General features: G+C 32.7%; 2 protein-coding genes and 2 long non-coding RNA genes across 8 annotated transcripts in view; 2 read left to right on the top strand and 2 right to left on the bottom strand.

Annotated features, from left to right (window-relative positions):
- The window catches only part of LOC138133353 (uncharacterized), a 175,259-nt gene that overhangs the window by 5,984 nt on the left and 144,626 nt on the right, over positions 1 to 24,649 (bottom strand). The window lies entirely within an intron of this gene.
- LOC138141545 (uncharacterized) lies at positions 4,621 to 5,348 on the top strand. The gene is made up of 2 exons (XR_011163183.1): positions 4,621 to 5,178; positions 5,231 to 5,348. It is a non-coding gene; the product is annotated as an uncharacterized lncRNA (long non-coding RNA).
- On the top strand, positions 6,945 to 7,461 carry LOC138122427 (uncharacterized). Its single transcript, XM_069036685.1, has 3 exons — positions 6,945 to 7,062; positions 7,119 to 7,221; positions 7,281 to 7,461. Exons 1-3 carry the CDS (start codon positions 7,018 to 7,020, stop codon positions 7,430 to 7,432), a joined length of 300 nt encoding a protein of 99 aa, XP_068892786.1. The 5' UTR covers positions 6,945 to 7,017; the 3' UTR covers positions 7,433 to 7,461.
- On the bottom strand, positions 16,411 to 17,822 carry LOC138141625 (uncharacterized). The gene is made up of 2 exons (XR_011163219.1): positions 16,585 to 17,822; positions 16,411 to 16,531 (listed from the first exon to the last, which is right to left on the bottom strand). It is a non-coding gene; the product is annotated as an uncharacterized lncRNA (long non-coding RNA).

Raw genomic sequence — 24,649 nt, 5'->3', positions numbered from 1 at the left:
TGGAAGGAAGAGCGACACTCTTCCGACACCACCGCGAGGTCAGCAGGGTTCAAATCCCAGGCCGGATGGGCCTCTCCCATGGATGTTTGTGCTGTATTTCGTGTTGTGTTGTCCAGAAAGGAAAAAGGAGAAGAGCGGGTGGGCGTGGGTGGCCGGGGTAAGTATCCCGGAGCCCCGCCGCACACAAAGGAAAAAAAGAGAGGAAAAAACGAGCCGACCTGATAGACAAGTACGGTGAAAGGGGAAAGGCTATTTAAAAAAAAAATTCTTTCTAAAGATGTTCATGGAAACTATTTCCATTGTTCCGCAAGTAAAATTTCAGTTGGAGAAATCCTGATATAAAGGTCACATAAAAGGAACAAAAAAAAGAGTGTGTGCTTAAGACCGCACGACAAAAGTGAAAACTTCTATGATGCTCGTTACTGATTTTAAGTAATATGTACCTATTCTATAAAAAATATATCATTATGGATGACTTGGAGGAATAAGGAGCAAGGCATAAATAATTAATATTATTTTTCTAACACTAATATCTTATACTGTTTCCATGGTGCATTTGAGCTCACACCTTATGTTTCCCATAAAATACGCTTTTCTCTATAAGACACGTCGTCAATAGCAACGTATCTTATAGAGTCATAAAATACGCTCACACATATTATTCAAGTAACATTTTATTCATCATTTTTACAGTAATTATCACAAAAGTGAAAAGTACCATTATTGAATGAGGACAGGTCGATTTATTAAAATTTAACATAAAATAACATTTTTAATTTACAATGCGAAAATTTCCGATAATAATGCGGAATCTGGAAAAGTGCCCCGAATGCTTGCAGCGTTTCCACGTTGAATGGCAAGGGAAATCCTCTCAAAAAGGAATTTCTTAGATTTTGAATCCCCTGATTCCGCGATAAGTCGATCTCCGATGACATTAATGAAATCTATTGTTTCTTTGCACCAAGGGCCTAAGGTTTCAAAGGCTAAACCTTTAAATATGTAGTTTGACGAAATAATTGAACGATATTTGTTATGTTTGCGTTTGCAAGCCATTTCAGCGGCAAAACCTGAGACTTCAGATGTTTTCAATACGTAACTGTCTGCAAGTGTATCTACGACAGTAACGTCCCAAACCAAAGGTTGACCTTTATTCCACGGTACTAAAGTCATCCCATCAGGGCGTTTTCCGTCATCACGAGATAGTCCGTTTGGTTCTAAAGTTGAATTAACATGAATAGAAGTCAAAGACCGGTTGATAAAAATCTACCATTGCTTTTGGAACAACTTAAATTATTGAATTGGAACTGTCACATTAGCTTCGTGCTCTTGTTCCTAACATCTTCTTCTTTAACTTCTGCTGTTTCATCCAATGCAAGTGCCCGGCCATCGAAAACTGGCAATCTTTACATTTTCTTCAAATGATTCTTGCCGTAGTGTGAATTAACTTTTAATGAAGTTCTACACACTTACCCCATATCAAGAAAAACCAAAATGACATCTTCCGTTACCTCCGTGATGCTTTTTTTATTGTTCCGGCCTTGAAACGAAACATACACCTTTTCGTATGCACTTCTAGACTTCATTGGTAACAAATTGCCCCTTTTTTCTTATTTCTTCTGGCACGTTTTGGTACATTTCAACAATGAAAATTGTTTTTTTCCAAATTTGTTGATATTATTACCATAGTACCCACGGCAACCTCCGCATTTTGTGTATTGTGACGCGCCTCGAATAATTTCTGAATTTATTAAAATTTCTGATAAGATGTTAGTGTTTGAAAAAATCTTGAAGACAACGCGTGTTTTATAGTTTAAAAATCTTGTTGTGTTAATAGCTATTAAATCCAAAGCCATTTTTAAATGAACATCAAAAATCTGTATTTTTCAATAAAAACTGCAAATACGTCCGCTTTTAGAGGTACACTCTAGCAAAATTTGTGAGGTTAGGTTTGGATGTTTAAGTTTTATTTTCTTGACGATGATATTGAACACAACACAAGTTTTCATAGCAATACCCTGCATTATGATAATTTGTCCATTTTCCTCTTCACATTTTGCTACACAAATTTTTCCAATAGATGAATTATTAAAGCCATATAATTGTGAATTACGTATTAAATCCTACATTCATCTGTAAACTTACAATATTTGTCGTGTCTTTTATCAAAATCCGTTCACATAGGAGAAAATTCTCAAATTCTGATAGTGTCGAACAAAAAAAAAAAAATACGGAATTAATTTTAAAAAAGTACTTTTAATTTATTACATTATTTCCTACCCAGAAAGTTTTATAATCGTTAAACAGTTACAAAATGTTCGGCAAAATTTTTATGATCGTCTTAGTTACTATCTTGCAGCCTATGGAAGACAGTTTAAAAATAAATTTAATGAAAATTCAAAAATAATTAAAATACCTAGTTTAATATTGTTGAAGTAAAATTTTATTTATTTTGATGTAATTATGATTTCCTATGTTTTATGTTGATGAAATAAAACTGCACATTTTTCAGTCTATCCCATTCACTCATTTCTTTATTTGAAAAGGTGTCCATTGAAAATTATTACTTTTTGACGTTTGTTGAGTTTACATTACGTCAGCCTACTTGGCAAGCCACGTGGTAAATTTAATAAACCTATTTTTGCTCTAATTCCGTGATTATTTTGTTTTGTATGATGGGCCGAACTGAAATTGATTTATAAAATATTAGGGTGTCCAGAAAGTTCTGAGCGTTTTTGTGGTATTCTGTTTCAGGATATAAAATAAATGTAAAATTGATCGCTAATTTTTGTTAGTTATTAAAAATATGAAGTACACTTGTCCATAAACAATTTGACGGTTCTCAGTTAAATAATTTTCAATTGGGTACATTCTGGTAATTGATTGTTTACATGGAAAAAGAACGAAATCGTAATTTAATGTTATATGAGTTTAAAAATGTGGACATTCAGTGGCAGCAGCCACAAGAAATAAATATATGCAGGGACTGTAAAAGAGCCTACTTGTCGGAGATGGTTTGCGAAATTTCTGAAAGGGGAAGAAGGTCTTAAAGATCAGAATCGTTCGGGACGAAAGAGTCCATCTTCTATCGTCGTGGAATTGAGCTTTTGGGACAAAGATGATTGGAAGTCATTGACAATAACGGCGAATATTTAGTTTAATTGTTGTGTAATTTTTTAAGTAATAGACATTTATTTATTTTTATCTATTTTTCTAAAAAACGCTCAGAACTTTCTGGACACCCTAATACTAATCTAATATCCTACCAAATTTCACTTAAAAATTCCTACTAATAAGCTCATTAACAGACCCTAAACTTTTTATATATTTTATTTCCGAAAAAAGTTGGCTACTGAAATTAAAATGTCCGGCTTTTTTTGAAAATGTATTGTGGATTGAGTTTATTATTCCGTCAGGCTCATTATCACTCGTGAAATACTCTGTATAGTTTTATATAAAATAAACGATAAAGACACGACAAATATTGTAAGTTTACAGATGAATGTAGGATTTAATACGTAATTCTCAATTAGGTATATGGTTTCAACAATTCATCTATTGGAACAATTTGTGTAGCAAAATGTGAAGAGGAAAATGGACAAATTATCATAATACAGGGTATTGGTTTTGCTATGAAAACTTGTGTTGTGTTCAATATCATCGTCAAGAAAATAAAACTTAAACATCCAAACCTAACCTGACAAATTTTGCCAGAGTGTACTATGGCGAGCATGGAATTTCGGGCAGCAATTTACATGTCATTTAAAAAAACCCAATGTAGTCTAAGCTTTATTGTCATAAATGTCATAATAATTAATTTTGACGGAATTTCAAAATAAACTGTCACAATTATGCACAATTATTTTACATTTTAGTTATTGATTTCCAAAGTTTAATAAAAAAGACGGTTTAGTTCTCAGAAAATCACATCTAAGCACTTGCAGCTTTTCAGAATTGATGAATGTAATTTGGAAAATGATATGAGACAATAGTTGATATTAAAATTAGGTTATTAATACGTCTAGCACCTACAGCCTATTTCACATTAAATATCAGTCAAATTTCAAGTTTGCCCGAAATTCCGTGCTCCCAATAGTAGGTACCTCTAAAAGCGGACATATTTGCAGTTTCTATTGAAAAATACAGATTTTTAATGTTTATTTAAAAACGGCATTGGATTTAAATAATATTAATTATTTATGCCTTGCTCCTTATCCCTCCAAGTCATCCAGTCATTTTTTTATAGAATAGGTACAGTCGATGGACAAATAAAACTGGGACAAAAATGACAATCCCATAAGTCAAAATTTACAAATTTACATCGTTTAATTACGGCTTTATCACAAATAGGTTAACTTTGGTACGACGTATTATATTGAAACTGACAAATATATTGACAATTCACTAGTCGGATTTACATAGATTAAATTTTAAGTGTCCCAGTTTTATTTGTCCATCGACCGTACATATTACTTAAAAACAGTAACGAGCATCATAGAAGTTTTCACTTCTGTCGTGCGGTCTTAAGCACACACTCCTTTTTTTATAGTATTTTTTATCAGCTTGCCACCAAAGGGAGAAATTTACTATTTGCAATAAAATTACTTATTTACATAATTTATGGTGACAGGACAATTACTGCAATTATCATCTGCGATGTCCTGCAGTGTATTACGAGTAAACATTTATATAATTTATTAATTTATTTTGCAACAGTTGTTCCTTCTGATTTAAATATTTTCTTGTAGTTTTCAAAATATCGATATCGCAACAAAAAAAAAAACAATTGTTTATGTTACTATAATATTTCATGGACGTAATAAATTAAATATTGCACGACGATCTAAATCAAATTGAAAAATACGTTATGGCTCGTGTCAACTTTTTTTCCATACTTTTGCCTTTTCTATAGAAAACTAATGAGTCCTATAATCGCAGCGTGTAATTTGTACACAGTGACCAGAAAAATGTTTGCACTGGTGCTCCTAGTACATTTACATAACATTTCTTCAATTGTTTTGTTGAGTCGCACTGTATATCGGGAAACATTATCAACTATAAAATCAACGGTACGAGCCAACCAAACATCATTCACCAACTATATAGTCAAGATGAAGTTGATGGTATTTCTATTTCTTTCTGCTTACTTCGCAGCAGCATTGGCGGCAGGATGGCAGAGGAGTAAGTTTTTTTGAAATTTTTGAATATTTAATATTTATATCACTTTCAGTAGGCTATAAAAGAAGATACCTACCAACCTAAAAAGGTGGGATGAAAATTCTTACATTCATATTGACAAAAGATCTATGTGAATTGATGAAACCCGAAATAAAAGCAAAATAATAATTAAATGTTTTTGTGTCATTTTTTCTACTCGTCACTGAGATGGTGTTACCTCACTTCGATAATAATAATATTTCTTTCTAAAGATGTTCATGGAAACTATTTCCATTGTTCCGCAAGTAAAATTTCAGTTGGAGAAATCCTGATATAAAAGTCTTTCGGGAGCCAAGTTCCTGAAATCCTGAACACCAAGCCACTGGAAAATCAAATAAATACGGAGTGCGTGCAGAGAACGAGACATGTCGGATTGAGAAAGTAGCCCCTACACGAATGAAAAAGGAAGAAAAGATGAATACAACGAGGGATTTGGAATAAGTAAGTAGGTAAGAAGAACGCCCAAGAAGAAGAAAGGAGAAAGAAGCCCAGCACATAAAAGGAACAAAAAAAAAAGAGTGTGTGTTTAAGACCGCAGGACAAAAGTGAAAACTTCTATGATGCTCGTTTCTGATTTTAAGTAATATGTACCTATTCTATAAAAAATATATCATTATGGATGGCTTGGAGGAATAAGGAGCAAGGCATAAATAATTAATATTATTTAAATCCAATGGCGTTTTTAAATAAACATCAAAAATCTGTATTTTTCAATAAAAACTGCAAATACGTCCGCTTTTAGAGGTACACTCTAGCAAAATTTGTGAGGTTAGGTTTGGATGTTTAAGTTTTATTTTCTTGACAATGTTATTGAACACAACACAAGTTTTCATAGCAATACCCTGTATTATGATAATTTGTCCATTTTCCTCTTTACATTTTGCTACACAAATTTTTCCAATAGATGAATTATTGAAGCCATATAATTGAGAATTACGCATTAAATCCTACATTCATCTGTAAACTTACAATATTTGTCGTGTCTTTATCGTTTATACAGAGTGATCAACAATGACTGAGTCTGTTGGCAATGAAACAATTGAAAAGTACTGGTGTTCTTTGTCTCGTAATTGGAACTGACCGGATTTTTTAACTTGAGACGACATTAAAAACATTTTTGGTTATGCCGGCTAAATTTATGCTGTTACAAAAATGAAGCTTTGATGGTAAATTTCAAATTTGACAAATTTTATTATTACCAACAGTATTATATAAAACTATACAGGATATTTCACGAGTGATAATGAGCCTGTTATTACCGAATCGAAGCGGCCAAAATGGCCATCGACAATTATTTTACGGTGCGGACTCATTGTCCAGATCTGTTTGAAGTTGAAGCCTTGAATGAAGAAAACACTTTAAGAACTGTTTTGTCTTTTGGGTATGTGCACATATTATCATCGGACGTCAACAGACTGATTTTGCAAATACAGGTTTGCCAAAGTTCTTCCGAAGAGAACCCCGGAAGATTATTCAATTTTCCTGGTAAGGCTAATCGATTTTAAAACTGACAACTTCAACACTATCCATTTTATAAACATTGTTGATATAGTTTACATTTTGAATTTACATCAGACTATTATGGCAAGCGGTGTAATTCTTGTATACGATTTGAAGGGATTTTCTCTGGGGCATTTAACAAAATTGAATCTAACAGCAATGAGACAAGTTCTGTTTCATATCCAGGTCAGTTTTTGTACATTTTTACACTCATTCTTGTCTTCATAATATGACAAGAAAGGTGTACCAGTCAGAATTAAGCAGATTCATATTCTTAATGCGCCCCTGTTTACGGACAAACTTATGGCCATGTTGACACCTTTCATAAAGAACGAGTTCTACAAGATGGTAAGAAAAAAGTATTAAAAAAGTTGTGTAGGTACTAAAAAGCAAAATAATTGCAGTTGCAGTTCCACCCTGCTGTGGAAACTTTTTACGAGCAGGTACCTAAATACTATTTGCCTAAAGACTACGACGGAGAACTGCCCTCTTGTGAGGAGCTACAAGGTGCGTATAGAAACATAAATGGACGTAGGTAGTTATCACTTATCTATTTTTAATTATAGCTGATACCTTGAAGGATTTACTAGAAAATTTCGATTTCTTTAAGTGGCAAAATAGTCAAAAAGTCGACGAGTCGAAGAGGTTCGGATGGCCGAAAAATGTTAGTACCATTTTTGGAGTGGACGGAACCTTCAAAAAACTAGAAATTGACTGAGTTGTAATAAAATTAAATGTTAATAATAAATCCAAAATATGACACAAGTGTTTCATTTTCCTAGCGACCTAAAAAAATGCAATTCATAAGCTTTTTAGCAGGAATTTTTAAGTGAAATTTGGCAGAATATTAGATTAGTATTCTATAAATCAATTTAGGTTTATTTTATACTACAGAATATACAATATATCGCGCGTTCAAATGAAATCCTGGGCTGAGTAGGCGTTGGAAAAAGTAAACCGTTTAGAACAGTGTAAAGTTTGAATTTCCCGCCGTTTGACACGATGACATTTGTTCATGTTTAATCGGGACATAATTAAAAATGTTTGTTTTCAACAAAAGAAGAAAAAAAAGAAAGATTTTTTGCCGCTAAATTTTATAGGTTAGCTATCAACATGCTCCAATTAATCTACGCTTTAAAAAAGCACAACAATTGACGGTTTCCAACGCCTACCCAGCCCAGGATTTCATTTGAACGCGCGATAGTAATTTTTTTATTAAATTGGGCTTTTTTTGGTATGAGTGGGCCAGATTAAAACGCGAGTGAAACGAGCGTTTTAAAGGCCCACGAGTGCCAAAAAAAATCCAATTTCACAAGAACGAGTTGAATACGTTTTTTTGTTCGAAGACTCAATTAAAGCCTCCAAATGGCTTAACATCTTTAAAATTAACGTGACGTTTCGTTTTGACAAGTTCACATTTATCAAAATCCGTTCACATAGGAGAAAATTCTCAAATTCTGACAGTGTCGAACAAAAAAAAAATTACGGAATTAATTTAAAAAAAAGTACTTTTAATTTATTACATTATTTAGAAGGTTTTATAATCGTTAGACAGTTACAAAATGTTCGGCAAAATGACAGTTTGACAAATGGCAGAAGACAGTTGAAAAAATTATGAAATGAAAATTCAAAAATAATTAAAATAGTTTAATATTGTTGAAGTAAAATTTTATTTATTTGGATGTAATTATGATTTCCCGTGTTTTATGTTTATAAAATAAAACTCCACATTTTTCAGTCTATCCCATTCACTCATTTCTTTATTTGCAAAGGTGTTCATTGAAAATTATTACTGTTTGACGTTTGTTGAATTTACATTACGTCAGCCTACTTGGCAGGCCACGTGGTAAATTTAATAAACCTATTTTTGCTCTAATTCCGTGATTATTTTGTTTTGTACCATGGGCCGAACTGAAATTGATTTATAAAATATTAGGTGTCCAGAAAGTTCTGAGTTTCACGATACAAAATAAATGTAAAATTGATTGCTAATTTTTGTTAGTTTTTAAAAATATGAAGTACACTTATCCATAAACAATTTGACGTTTCTCAGTTAAATAATTTTCAATTGGGTACATTCTGGTAATTGAGTGTTTACATGGAAAAAAAACAAAATCGTAATTTAATGTTATATGACTTTAAAAATGTGGACATTCAGTGGCAGCAGCCACAAGAAATATATGCATTGTTGAAGGTGCAGGGACGGTAAAAGAGTCTATTTGTCGGAGATGGTTTGCGAAATTTCAGAATGGGGAAGAAGGTCTTAAAGATCAGAATCGTTCGGGACGAAAGAGTCCATCTTCTATCGTCGTGGAATTGAGCTTTTGGGACAAAGATGGTTGGAAGCTATTGACAATAACGGCGAATATTTAGTTTAATTGTTGTTTAATTTTTTTAAGTAATAGCTATTTATTTGTTTTTATCTATTTTTCTAAAAAACGCTCAGAACTTTATGGACCCCCTAATACTAATCTAATATCCTACCAAATTTCACTTAAAAATTCCTACTAATAAGCTCATTAACAGACCCTAAACTTTTTAGCATGTAAATCCCTATGGCCAGCGTTAAAAAAAAGGCACTGTATACAGGATATTTCACGAGTGATAATGAGCCCGACGTAATTTAAAATGTAACCCACACTATATTTCCGAAAAAAGTTGGCTATTGAAATTAAAATGTCCAGCTTTTTTTGAAAATGTATTGTGGGTTGAATTTATTATTCCGTCAGGCTCATTATCACTCGTGAAATACCCTGTATAGTTTTATATAATATAAACGATAAAGACACGACAAATATTGTAAGTTAACAGATGGATGTAGGATTTAATACGTAATTCTCAATTAGGTATATGGCTATATGGCAAAATGTGAAGAGCAAAATGGACAAATTATCATAATACAGGGTATTGGTATTGCTATGACGACTTGTGTTGTGTTCAATATTATCGTCAAGAAAATAAAACTTAAACATCCAAACCTAACCTCACAAATTTTGCCAGAGTGTACCTCTAAAAGCGGACGTATTTGCAGTTTCTATTGAAAAATACAGATTTTTGATGTTTATTTAAAAACAAGATTGAATTTAAATAACATTAATTATTTATGCCTTGCTCTTTATTCCTCCAAGTACTATCATCTATAATGATATACAGGGTGAATTCGAAATACGTCACAATCTTAAAACCCCAGGATCAGAAACTGAATAAACCGAAAATGTGGTTAAACATTTAAAATTCATAAAGTCCAATTTAACTTAATGAACGAGACGCTTCTGAAAGTTCTAATAAATCGAAACATGAATATCCGCAAAAACGATTTAAAAACCGAAAGTAACAAAACCTTGTTTTGAATGAAATAGCCGAAAAACACTTTAAAAACACAGCCGCAAAAACGTGTAACATTAAGGGTGAAAAAACCAAGTGAAAGCAAAAGTCAAAGCAAAAACCACAACAACCGTACTTAAAGTCCATTCATTTTGTATTGAACTTTTCAAGGTCAAATAATTTTATTTTTTGGCTTTGTAATTATGTTTTGTAAATAGTGACATGCAGGTAAACACCGTAAACGTTGAATTGAGCATTGCTAAATCACATTTTGTTGGTTATATGCATGTCACTATTTACAAAACATAATTACAGTGCCAAAATTTAAATTATTTGACCTTGAAAAGTTCAATACAAAATGAATGGACTTTAGATAGTTTAACACTATTTATTACTCTATGAATAATTTTATTTTTTATACCTGGATCAGCCACATATCCCAACAATTTTATATCATCTTCACTTGTAATGGTATTTATCATTTATCATTTATCATTTATCCTAGCAATTGCTTACTATTTCAAGTAAATGCTACACTTTATTAATAGTAAAAGAAGCAAATCCTAATATCGTCAAGCAAATGCTTTCTAAAACGAGCAAAAGCTTTTGCTAGCCAGGTCTCACTAGCATTTACTACACTTTTATTAATATCACTTAAAACAATTGCTTATAAAATAGCTAGCAAAAGCATTTGCTACCTTTTATTAATACTGCCCAATGTTACACGTTTTTCGTTTTTGCGGCTGTGCTTTTAATAGTTATTTATGTATCAAGGGCATTATGAAGATGTTTATGTTCGCGGGCCGCTAGGCCCGAGGGTTTTTAACATCGAGTAATGCCCGTGGTGCATACAACGTTTTATGTTTCACTGCATTTGAATTTGTGAACATTTAAAAAATTTATAAATTGTGAACTTGATTTTGCTAAATTTCCTAGTTTGCGATGGCTCGTATCTATGACGACTTGTTTGAGCGGGCTTAATTAGCGGGCATTATGATTTATACGCCCTAGGGCATTATAGCCTACTTAATATATCTCGTTGTCAAGGTATAAAAAACAAATAATGATTCAGTGAAACATAATAGCTATTTATGCACCAAGGGCGTTACAACGATGATTACGCCCGGAGAACGATGCATCCAACTCGAGGGCTTTAGCCCGAGAGATGAATATCGTTCGATGGGCGTAATCATTCGGTGACGCCGTGGTGCATACAAGATTTTATTTTTCACTAAGTGTTCTTTAAAAAAAAAAAAAATTGGCATCTTTGCAATTATGAATTGATGAGGGCGTTATGAATTCATTACGCCCGCTTATTCTTATTACGCCCTGTATTATGCCCCGGTTGTTATGGACATGTTTACGTATTTCGTATCCTAGGAGTTATCATGCAATTATACTAAAGTGAAAAATAAAACAAATAATGATTCAGTGAAACATAAAGTGTTTTTCGGCTATTTCATTCAAAACAAGGTTTTGTCACTCGGTTTTTAAATCGTTTTTGCTGGTATTCATGTTTCGATTTATTAGAACTTTCAGAAGCGTCTCGTTCGGGATGGAATTAAGTTAAATTGGACTTTATGAATTTTAAACGTTTAACCACATTTTCGGTTTATTCAGTTTCTGAAGATCCTGGGGTTTTCAGATTGTGACGTATTTCGAATTCACCCTGTATATGTAAGGTGTATATCATTATGGAGGAATAAAGAGCAAGGCATAAATAATTAATGTTATTTAAATCCAATGCTGTTTTTAAATAAACTTCAAAAATCTGTATCTTTCAATAGAAACTGCAAATACGTCCGCTTTTAGAGGTACACTCTGGCAAAATTTGTGAGGTTAGGTTTGAATGTTTAAGTTAGTTCTAGGAATGTTTTGGTTAAAATGAAAAAAATTCATTGAGAAGTTGATAGCTGGTTAGTTAAGGCACTGTATAGGTGGGTTATCTAAGTGGTGCATAAATTAACAGGAGCCACTTCGTGTTTCGGTCCCGGTCCCTGCTATTCTGTATCTCCTCAAGTCAGTTTCCTGTTTTGTTAAATTGGATTAAAATTGTGTGAGTATTGTTCTATTGCAAACTAGTAAAACTGACAACAATGCACTAGACAAGGACGCAGTTTATAACCTCAAACTTAAAAAAACATAACCTAATTTAAATTTAATTTAAATGCACTTTTTCCATGGCCTCCCCTTATGCCAAAACATCGTGAATGGTATATACATTCATCTGTAAACTTACAATATTTGTCGTGTCTTTATCGTTTATTTTATATAAAACTATACAGAGTATTTCATGAGTGATAATGAGCCTGACGGAATAATAAACTCAATCCACAATACATTTTCAAAAAAAGCCGGACATTTTAATTTCAGTAGCCAACTTTTTTCGGAAATAAAATATATAAAAAGTTTAGGGTCTGTTAATGAGCTTATTAGTAGGAATTTTTAAGTGAAATTTGGTAGGATATTAGATTAGTATTAGGGTGTCCAGAAAGTTCTGAGCGTTTTTTAGAAAAATAGATAAAAATAAATAAATGTCTATTACTTAAAAAATTACACAACAATTAAACTAAATATTCGCCGTTATTGTCAATGACTTCCAATCATCTTTGTCCCAAAAGCTCAATTCCACGACGATAGAAGATGGACTCTTTCGTCCCGAACGATTCTGATCTTTAAGACCTTCTTCCCCATTCTGAAATTTCGCAAACCATCTCCGACAAGTAGACTCTTTTACTGTCCCTGCACCTTCAATTCTGCATATACAGAGTGTCCCAAAATGGCATACTAACGGTGCACTACGGTGTAGAAGAGATTACCGTAAACGTCAGAAAAATGTTTAAAAAATTCTATTGGACTTATTTGCTGATTTGGCGGTCTTTGAAAGTGGCACTTAACAGGTCAATTATTTCGACATTTCGAAAAACAATCAACTGTGCGTCACTTGTCAATTTTAAATTTTCATTGTACGTTGTGTTCTGACCTGACTGACCTCAGTGCAGAGCAACAGGAGTAACAACTATTTCACGAGTGATAATGAGCCTGACGTAATTTAAAATGCAACCCACACTATATTTCCGAAAAAAGCTGGCTACTGAAATTAAAATGTCCGGCTTTTTTTGAAAATGTAGTATGGCTTGAATTTATTATTCCGTCAGGCTCATTATCACTCGTGAAATACCCTGTATAGTGTTATACATATATTGTAACGGTCCGAATAGGTTCGATAAATTAAGAATTTTAATTTTAAAATAATTTCAACGAAATATTTTAAATACCCTTCATTTGCGACGGAAATGCTGGTCAGTTGTAAATTTTATTGAAGCCGTGTCGGCACCACATCCCTCAAGTGAAATCTGCCAACCTTTCTTTGAAAATGCAGGTACACGTCCTGTCCGGACACAACACAAAGATAACAGTTTTTATGGTAAAAAAAGAAACATTGCAAAATTTACTCGTTCGACAATTTGGGGAGTCCAGCTGAAATCAGGGGATAATTGAATTAATGAATTTGATGTTAGCAGGTTTCAAATTGAGAGAACAACAAAATTAATGTTCATTAGGTTAATTTACTTTTTTTAGCATTCTCAAATTTGTGGCATATTTGTAATTAAAGGGCGAGAATTGCAAATTAAAAACAGAGCGCTTTATCGTAGAAAATAACTAGAATCGTTTGCACTTTTAGTTAGAAAAGTAACAAAGCAAAGTAGAAAGGGAGTCGGTAGAAAACACAGAGGACCGGGTAACGGTAAAGCCAGGTAGTCGTAGAAATCAGACGTGTGAGTGAGAGAGAGAGAATGAAATTTACCAAGTAATTATTAATTAGAACAGGTTTGGGGAATCAAACCAATGTAGAACAATTTTTAGAAGTAGCAGAGCAACGGAATTTAGCTGCATGGCATGACAATTACGTAACAGCGTTTCAAGCCCAATTTAGGTTTCAAAATAAGGTTAATTTGTTCTATTTTAATTCTGTTTGTTTCATGTTTATTATGTGTGTTTCATTTTAATTCTGTTTGTTTCATTTTAATTCTGTTTGTTTCATTTTAATACTGTTTAATTCTTGGTGCTGAGTTTTATTACTGTATAGAGTCGGTAATTCAGTGTTCCTGTTTAATTCTTTTGTTCCATTTTTAATTGTGTTTGTTTCTTGATGTTGAGGTTTATTATTGTATAGAGTCAGTAATTTAGTGTTCTTTTTCAGAGTTCAAATTCAACAACAAATTATGTACATTCGGTCTGGTCCTAACAAAAGTCTAAACATTTAAATTAATGGTGGAAAACGGAAACTGTAATTTCAAAAGTTCTAGAGATATCGAAAGGGTGTCGCGGTCGGCGTAAAGTAGAACCGAGCTGATTGGTCACTTTGGTCAAGTAGGGGTTGCGAAAGTGGGGTGCGCGAAAAATGATAAAACCGATTGCGGGACGGGAAACAAGGCTTTTTTGATTCACTTCACTCGGGGTTTGAGCTCCAAAGTAGCCGGAGGTACGTTCAGTACTTCCAGCAGCCATTTTGTGACCACGTTCTTTACATTCACAAGGTAAATTATTTCTCTAATTCTTGTACATTATTTGTAGTCGCGATTTAATTAGTCAAACAGCATTTAGTTCTTTATCGTTCTAAAGTAAAGACTATATTATTTTCTTTGAGCTTTTGATGACCACGTGACTCTTTAGAATCTTATATTAATTTCTTTATCGCGAAGTATGTGATCTTCTTGCATTTACCGATTGGGGAAACGTGTTCTCGCCAAGGCGATCTATTATAACTTATTATAAAATAGCTTCATTAATTATTCACTACTTGGGGGCCTTCAACGTCGGGGAAGCTACCGCCAGTGTCCGTCGCACTCAATTAGCTGTGTCACCCGTAAACGGGACAGTGACCAAACTAGGCCAGCTGACACGTGAAGAGAGGTACCCTACAAGTCTGTTAGAACCTTTTCCCTTTTATTTTCAATCATCGGAGTAGACCAGGCTTTGACGGAAGGTTTCCAGGGCAGCGCGTCAGGTTCAATTCAATTGGGGTAATTTAAATCTACACCGGATCACATAGTTCGCATCTCAAACTCGTATAATGCTGTTCGCGCCAGAAACTTCTGTATTTGCCCAACGTAGTCATTTATTCATGAGTCAGATCTCAATTCGAGGGCCGCGAGTCAAATCTCATTGGGTCAAATTTCCACCAACTTCTGTTATTAAATTCATTTATTTATTCTTATCATTTGTTGGGACCAAACACCACCACACTCGATTATTTGTTAAATAAAATTTAAGTGAAGTGTGCTCAATCGTTTTAATTCTATTGAGAAAAACCTTCCGAAGGTACGGCCTCTCGTTAGAACCTAATTAAACCAAATGAAAAATAAAACACAACGTAGGATCCATAAATATTTCTTTTCTCATTATTTTTATTTCGTATTTTTCCGCAAAAATAACATCCGAGGGAGTGCGGCAACCAACAATACACCAAATGAGGAAAAAAAATCATCGAGGAAAAGTCAGGGAAGTCGAAAGGTTACAATATTATAAACGATAAAGATACGACAAATATTGTAAGTTTACAGATGGATGTAGGATTTAATACGTAATTCTCAATTATATGGCTTCAACAATTCATCTATTGGAAAAATTTGTGTAGTAAAATGTGAAGAGGAAAATGGACAAATTATCATAATACAGGGTATTGGTATTGCTATGAAAACTTGTGTTGTGTTGAATGTCATCGTCAAGAAAATAAAACTTAAACATCCAAACCTAACCTCACAAATTTTGCCAGTGTGTACCTCTAAAAGCGGACATATTTGCAGTTTCTATTGAAAAATACAGATTTTTAATGTTTATTTAAAAACGGCATTGGATTGAAATAATATTAATTATTTATGCCTTGCTCCTTATTCCTCCAAGTCATCCATAATGATATATTTTTTATAGAATAGGTACATATTACTTAAAATCAGAAACGAGCATCATAGAAGTTTTCACTCCTTCGTGCGGTCTTAAGCACACACTCTTTTTTTTTTGTTCCTTTTATGTGCTGGGCTTCTTTCTCATTTCTTCTTCTTGGGCGTTCTTCTTACTCGTACCTACTTACTTATTCCAAATCCCTCGTTGTATACTTCTCTTCTTCCTTTTTCATTCGTGTAGGGGCTACTTTCTCAATCTGTATTTATTTGATTTTCCAGTGGCTTGGTGTTCAGAATTTCAGGAACTTGGTTCCCGAAAGACTTTTATATCAGGATTTCTCCAACTGAAATTTTACTTGCGGAACAATGGAAATAGTTTCCATAAACATCTTTAGAAAGAAATATTGTTATTATCGAAGTGAGGTAATACCATTTCAGTGACGAGTAGAAAAATGACACAAAAACATTTAATTATTATTTTGCTTTTATTTCGGGTTTCATCAATTCACATAGATCTTTTGTCAATATGAATGTAAGAATTTTCATCCCACCTTTTTAGGTTGGTGGGTATCTTCTTATTTCGCCGTCTATTGAAAGTGATATAATTATTAAATATTCAAAAATTTCAAAAAAAACTTACTAAACCATCCTCCCAATGTTGCTGCGAAGTAAGCAGGAAGAAATAGAAATACCATCAACTTCATCTTGACTAGTTGGTGAATGATGTTTGGTTGGCTCGTACCGTTGATTTTATAGTTGATAATGTTTCCCGATATACAGTGTGACTCAACAAAACAATTGAAGAGATGTTATGTAAATGTACTTGGAGCACCAGTGCAAACATTTTTCTGGTCACTGTGTACAAATTACACCCTGCGATTATAGGACTCGTTAGTTTTCTATAGAAAAGGCAAAAGTATGGAAAAAAGGTGAAACGAGCCATAACGTATTTTTCAATGTGATTTAGATCGTCGTGCAATATTTAATTTATTACGTCCATGAAATATTATAGTAACATAAACAATTATGTTTTTTTTTTTTGTTGCGATATCGATATTTTGAAAACTACAAGAAAATATTTAAATCAGAAGGAACAACTGTTGCAAAATAAATTAATAAATTATATAAATGTTTATTCGTAATACACTGCCGAACATCGCAGATGATAATCGCAATAATTAATTATCCTGTCACCATAAATTATGTAAATAAGTAATTGTATTATAAAGGATACACAACCACATTACATTTATAAACCAGAAAGTTGTTTGGAAAATGACAATTACAAATTATATTTTGATCGCACAGTTTTAGAGCTGGTGCCAAATCTCGTGACACGCGGGATGAATCTGCGCACAAGACCAAACGTTAGAGCGGGGGTTGTTCGTCTCCGGATACTACCTGTACTGATAAAGTTGTTACTTATCTTATGGTTAGCCGCTTGGAGTGCTAAGATCTCTACTAGGTGCTGGGATAATACAAATATACTACAAGTAACACTAAAGATTAGGTTTTTGCTGGAAGTGATTTGCCTCTTACCAAAATTTCAGAATTACAGGTAAATTATTTTGTCACACAAGTATATATAACTTTCCCACTTTCTTGCAAGATTGGAGGACTTTTTTAGGACAGTATTGCGACCGATCGGTTTACCCGATTGCTACCGATCTGTCTCACTAGACTCCGCCTTCGCGCATCTCGCGTGTCATGAGATTTGAAAAGTATTCTAACTGACATTCACATTAAGCATAACAGACCAGACATTATTATTTTAAATAAACAACAAAAGGAAGCATATCTTTTAGATATAGCTGTTCCAAATTCCCATAATATAACACAGACATACAGACTGATTCACGTGGCCCGTTCATTAGAAACTTTTTGATTTCACAAAATCATATTAATGTGAAAATTGGTAGTTGACTATAATCGACTACTCCAAGTTCAAATGAAATATTTTCAAAATGGCGGCACTTCCGGAAATACCGGAAATCGATGCCATCTTTTTTTTTTTAATAGAAAGGCCCCATTTTGACGATTCTACGTTAACTTTTGAGTTCAATACGTCTTTTTGTTAATATATACTTATCTGTCAACGTTTTTGACCTATGTCATCTTTTTTGCAAAAAAGTGAGGTTGCAGGGCTTCATTAAAAAATTTATAATTCCTGAACCATCAGAAATAAATAATTTATTTTTACTTTACTGACTTGCCAAAGATTTGAGCGCTTTTTTGCGCTATCAACGACATTTTTTTTATGTTTTATAGGCCTACTGCAATTTTTTAAATTTGATAATCAATAAATTTCGAAAACTTCATTTTTTAAATGGCAACTACCACTTCTGATACTAGATATAAATGTAAAATTAAATTTTAAGGCCACTTTTATTAACATTATGTATGCCTATTTGCAGCCGTTTAGGTGTAATTTCAATTTTTTGAATAAAATATTCTTTTTTATAAGCAATTGTTTTTTTGAATTTGTATTCAAAAATAGCATTGCAATAAAAATTAGATAACAACAAAACAATAAAAAATAAGCAAATTAACAAAAAAATATTTTAATGTAAGTAAATGATTTCATTGAAAATATTGTTTTGTTAATTTGCTTATTTTTTATTATTTCGTTGTTATCTACTGTTTATTGCTTGTGATTTTTGAATAAAAATTCAAATAAAACAATTGTTTGATAAAAAAAAAGAATATTTTACTCAAAAAATCGAAATTACGCCAAAACGGCTGGGAATAGGCATACACAATGTTAATAAAAGTAGGCTTAGAATTAAATTTTACATTTATATCTAGTGTCTCAAATGGTGGTTGCCATTTAAAAAAATGAAGTTTTTGACATTTTTTGATTAGCAATTTTGAAAAATTTCAGTAGGCGTATGAAACATAAAAAAATTTCACTAATGGCGGAAAAGATCGGCCAGGTCTACGAATTCAACTAAAAAAAATCAATTATTTATTTCCGATGGTTCAAGAGTTATAAATTTGTTAATGAAGCCCTGCAACCTCGCTTTTTTGCAAAAAAGTTGACATAGGTCAAAAACGATGACAGAAGTGTTGACAAAAAGACGTTCTAAACTCAGAATTTAACGTAGAATCGAAATGTGAAGTCAAAATGATGCCTTTCCATTTAGACAAATAAAGATGGCGTCTATTTCCGGTATTTCCGAAAGTGCCACCAGTTTGAAAATATTTCATTTGAATTTGGAATAGTCGATTATAGTTAACTACCAATTTTCATATTAATACGATTTGGGCAAATCAGAACGTTTCTAATGAACGGGCTACGTAAATCAGCCTGTATACAGGCTGTTTGATGAAAAACGCCTCAACCCATAACTTTTTTATTTATTACCCGATTTCAATGAACGAAAAAATCAAAGATATGGTTTTGCAAGTGCTACAAAACAGCCAAAAAATATATTTTTTTTGGCGTTATCTTCAATAGCTAACGATAGTCAACTTTTTTTTTTAAATGGACACATGTAGTTTTTTAGGCTTGGTCTTGTAAGGTATTTTTTCTGAATCTAATGATGTATTGAAAGTTATCATTTGGTTCATAGCTAACTGAAAAAAAAATTTAAAAAATTTTGTGGTTCAGCTTATTATAAAATTTTTAAGAGTGCCGTGAAAAACAATCGGAATACAAAGTACGATAAATGTCATCTAAACGTCAACTTAGAACTTTTCATCTGCTTTTTTAAACTTTTTTTATTTAAGTATAAAATAACAACATTGTCAGTCATGCAGAATAGCAGTCATTTGACTATTATTTTATGTTCGAGTGTAATAAAAATCGTAATTAGTCAAAAACAAAAATTTAATAGAAAAAATAATAATATTTATTATTATTATTCATGTTTTCCAAGAAAATAATAATAAAACTTTTCAAGATTGCACGTGAAATTTTTCAAACTCACACTTGACATTTGTTGCTATTTGTATTCCAATTGTTTTTCACGGCACACTCGAAAATTTCATAATAAGCTGAACCACAATTAAAAATTGTTTTTTTTTTTTCAGTCAGCTATGGACCAAACGATAACTTTTAATACATCCTTAGATTCAGAAAAAAATACTTTACCAGACTATGCCTAAAAAACTACATGTCTATTTAAAAAAAAAAAAGTTGACTATCGTTAGCTACTGAAAATAACGCCAAAAAAAATATATTTTATGGCTGCTTCGTAGCGCATGAAAAACCATATCCTTGGTTTTTTTGTTCATTGAAATCGGATAATAAATAAAAAAGTTATGGGTTGAGGCGTTTTTTATCAAACAGCCTGTATAACACAAAAATTAATAAATATTTAGAACTCTCCGTTGCTATGAGAAATCTTTGGTGTTTAGAAAAAATTTCGATTTTACCATTTATAATTTCAGCAACAGGAATAGTACCGCAATCTCTTTTTAAAAATTTAAAAATTTTGGACTTAGGGAACACATTGGTGGTTGAAATTCAAAAAGGTATATTATTATACTCATGTCATATCGTGAGGAAATTCCTTAACATTGACACAGAACATAAAACACAAAAAAGTCAAAATGTGGAGGCGAGACGCCGGTAATTATGTTGATAAGCACTGCCCTATTACTTAATAGTATTATCCGTAATAGTGTATGTACTCCGGCAAAATTGCCGTGCCGCCGGGTGGAGGTGGGATACGAAACAAAAAATAAAAAATTTACTCCCTGATTGTATAGAGTAAAGTGGCTCTTTTTTCCCCTTGGACATAAAACCATAGCCTATTCAAATTTTTATGGCACATATTTATTTCGAATTAATTTTTTTTTTCACTCGAGGTGCAGTTTGTAGCCCGAAGGCGAAGCCCGAGGGTCCTACAAAGCAACGACGGTCACAATCATGCATTCCCGAGGTGCAGATACTATAATAATAATAATAATGTTTATTTGCCCAATAGTTCTGGAAGAACCAATTACAGAGCAAAAATGACAAAAAATGACATTAGTAACACCCATAATATTACATGAAACTAAATTAATGCTAAATGATATTCATCCTAACTTTTATTTACAAAATAGATCGTAAGAGATTTTCGAAAATAACACCCAGAAACGCAATAGATGTCAAAATCTTTACAGACTGCATTATACAGACTTGACATAGATTGAATAGGTGCACGAAGTAGGGTGTTAGATCTAGGCATAGCCGCATACAAAGGCAGAACGTTTCTATTATTAATTCGAGGAATTATTTGCACGATTCAAAAATTTTAATTGAAAAAAGCCGAAAAGTTAAAAATTATTTTTAACTGTCAACATGACACTTCAATTTTGCTTGACAGTTAGTGATAATTAACAAATTTTCGGCTTTTTTCTATTAAAATCGGTGAGTCGTGCAAAAAATAGTATATGGACCTCGGGAGTGAGTAATTTTTACCCTCAGTGCTTTGTAGAACCCTCGGGCTACGCCCTCGGTCTACAAACTGCACCTCGGGTAAAAATCATCCACTTCACTCCCTCAATGCATAATATACTATTTGACACGATAGTACAGTGCCTTTTTTTTAACGCTGGCCATAGGGATTTACATGCTAAAAAATTTAGAATCTGTTAATGGGCTGTTTAGTAGGAATTTTAAGTGAAATTCGGTAGGCTATTAGATTAGTATTTTATAAATCAATTTCAGTTTGGCACATCGTACAAAACAAAATAATCACGGAATTAGAGCAAAAAGGAGTTTATTAATTTTACCACGTAGATTGCCAAGTAGGCGGACGTAATGTGAACTCAACAAACGTCAAACAGTAACAATTCTCAATGGACACCTTTTCAAATAAAGAAATGATGCAAGACACTAACCAAGACGATCATAAAAATTTTGTCGAACATTTTGTAACTATCTAATGATTATAAAACCTTCTGGGCAAGAAATAATGTAATAAATTAAAATTAATTTTTAAAATGCCTTTAACTCAGTCGAGCGGGATTGTATTCTGAAAGAAGTCCAATGTCATACCCCACTTCTGTACCCTTATCTTTATCAATGCTATAGAAATCCTTCAACTTTATTTTTCGGTAATCATTTAATTTCTTCTTCTGTTGGAGCTCAGCAAGGAGATCCCTGCGGTCCCATGATTTTTAGTCTTGCCATTCAACCAATTATTTTATCTTTGGATTCTCAAATGAATATATGGTATTTAGATGATGGAACCTTAGCTGATTACCCAGAAGTAGTTTTATCCGACTTTAAGAAAGTTATAAATTTATCTCAGGAAATTGGCCTTGAATTAAACTTTAACAAATGCGAGATCTTTTGCTGTTCTGGAGACACAGATTTAAAAGTCATAAAGGAATTTCAAAATTTAGCACCAGGCATTAAAATCTGTGACCGAGAAAGTTTATCTCTTTTAGGCTCTCCAATCTTTGACCAAGGTTTCAAAAACACCGTCGAAAAAACTATAATTACAGTTGAAAATCTTTTAAACAAAACTGAACTCCTTAACAGACACGTGGCTTATACTTTAATCAAAAACTGTCTTTTCATACCAAAATTTAATTTTTTATTAAGAACAACTCCATTTTGGAAATTTTCTAATTATGTTAATTCAATTGATTCTTCTTTAAAGTCTTGTTTAGAGAGAATACTTAATTTACGTTTAACTGATTTACAATGGCGTCAGTCCACTTTACCGATTAGATTTGGTGGTCTGGGAATTCGTCGCATTTCCGATATTTGCCTCCCTGCATTCCTATCTTCAATTAATGGGGTTAAAAAGCTTGTTTCTTTATTACTAAACTCAAAGGATAATGAGCTTAATATTCACCATTATGATGAAGCTTTAGCAGCCTGGGGTGTAGCAAATGAGAACGAAATACCAACAATTCCACAATTTCAGAAGAATTGGGATAATATTAATATCAAAGGAATAATTGCCAATGACTTAATCTTTAATTCACCTAGAGACTTGGCTCGTTTTAAAGCTTTGCAATGCAGAGAATCAGGATCTTGGTTACATGCAATACCTTCTCCTAATATTGGTACTCTTTTAGATAACACTTCCTTCCAAGTTTGTATTGGTTTAAGATTGGGTTGTAATCTTTGTACACCTCATATTTGCAAATGCAATGCGAAAGTTGACGAAATTGGCACCCACGGTCTAAGTTGTTTCAAAAGCAGTGGTAGATTTTCAAGACACACTGAAATTAATTCCATTATCAATCGGTCTTTAACTTCAATTCATGTGAATTCAACTTTAGAACCAAACGGACTGTCTCGGGATGACGGAAAACGCCCAGATGGGATGACTTTAGTACCGTGGATTAAAGGTCAACCTTTGGTTTGGGACGTTACTGTTGTAGATACACTTGCAGACAGTTACGTATTGAAATCATCTGAAGTCTCAGGTTTTGCCGCTGAAATGGCTTGCAAACGCAAACATAGCAAATATAGTTCAATCATTTCGTCAAACTACGTGTTTAAAGGTTTAGCATTTGAAACCTTAGGCCCTTGGTGCAAAGAAGCCATCGATTTCATTAATGTCATCGGAAACCGACTTATCGCGGAATCAGGCGATTCAAAATCAAAGAAATTCCTTTTCGAGAGGATTTCCCTTGCCATTCAACGTGGAAACGCTGCAAGCATTCGAGGCACTTTTCCAGATTCCGCAATATTATCGGAAATTTTTGTATTATAAAACAAAAATGTTTATGTAATTATGTTATACTTAATATTTTTAAAATTAATTCCGCAATTATTTTATTATGTAGTATAAAATAAAGTGAAACTGATTTATAAAATACTAATCTAATATTCTGCCAAATTTTACTTAAAAATTCTTGCTAAATAGCTTATTAACAAAAGTACGGTACCTTCCTTCTATTGGGGTTTTTGTAAGAAAATGTTATTCAAAATAGTAATTTATTATACGAGTTTTATAAGACACCATTTTGTCGCACGCGTTTTTAAGAGCACGACGAGTGCAGCGAGGATAAAGCAAACAAGTGCGACAAAATGGCTTATAAAACGAGTGTAATACAATATTTTTTCTATTTTGTCCCTATTTTAAATTAAAAAAAAGTTTGAAACATAATGCTAGGAAAATTAATTTGGCAGAAAAGAAGGGTTGGTAATAGTGGTAACTAGACGAACAATTGCAAGTTTTGAATTTAAAGTGTCGTGAAGTGTAGTGATCACCTACTCAGCAACTACTCACTGTGAATCACTGCCAACATTAAAAATTTAAGTAAATTCTCTTGAAGAAAGTAATAGTTATCTTGAGTTTAAATATCCTCAAGACACAAGATTTCGTCTACGAACAACAGATTGGAAAATAAGTGATCAAGATTTAACTGATGCAGGCCCTTCGAACGCTAATCTTGAAGATAAATTCGGAAACGTCAAAAAGTGTCATAAAATTTCTGGAGAAAAATTAGTTTTTCGATGTGAAGACTGCAACAGAGATTTCAAAAAGGAAAAGGGCCTTAAAATTCATAGATCAAGGATTCATGGACTAATGAGCCAATCGTTTTCGTCAAAATCATTTTCTTCAGAAATTAATAAAACAAGAAGGAAAACTGAAGAAATTAATAACACTTCATTTAATTGCACGGATTATGAGAAGCAATTCGGATCTCAAGATAATCATTCTAGTGGACAACAAAGATTAAATTGTAATTTGTGTCCTGGAAAATCTTTTAAGGATAATACCAGATTGAAAATTCACGTAGATAAG

This window comes from Tenebrio molitor, chromosome 1 (assembly GCF_963966145.1).
Source record: "Tenebrio molitor chromosome 1, icTenMoli1.1, whole genome shotgun sequence".
Classification (NCBI taxonomy): Eukaryota; Metazoa; Arthropoda; class Insecta; order Coleoptera; family Tenebrionidae; genus Tenebrio; species Tenebrio molitor.
The sequence above is the reverse complement of the archived record's forward strand: the minus strand, read 5'-3'. Positions and strand labels throughout refer to the sequence as shown.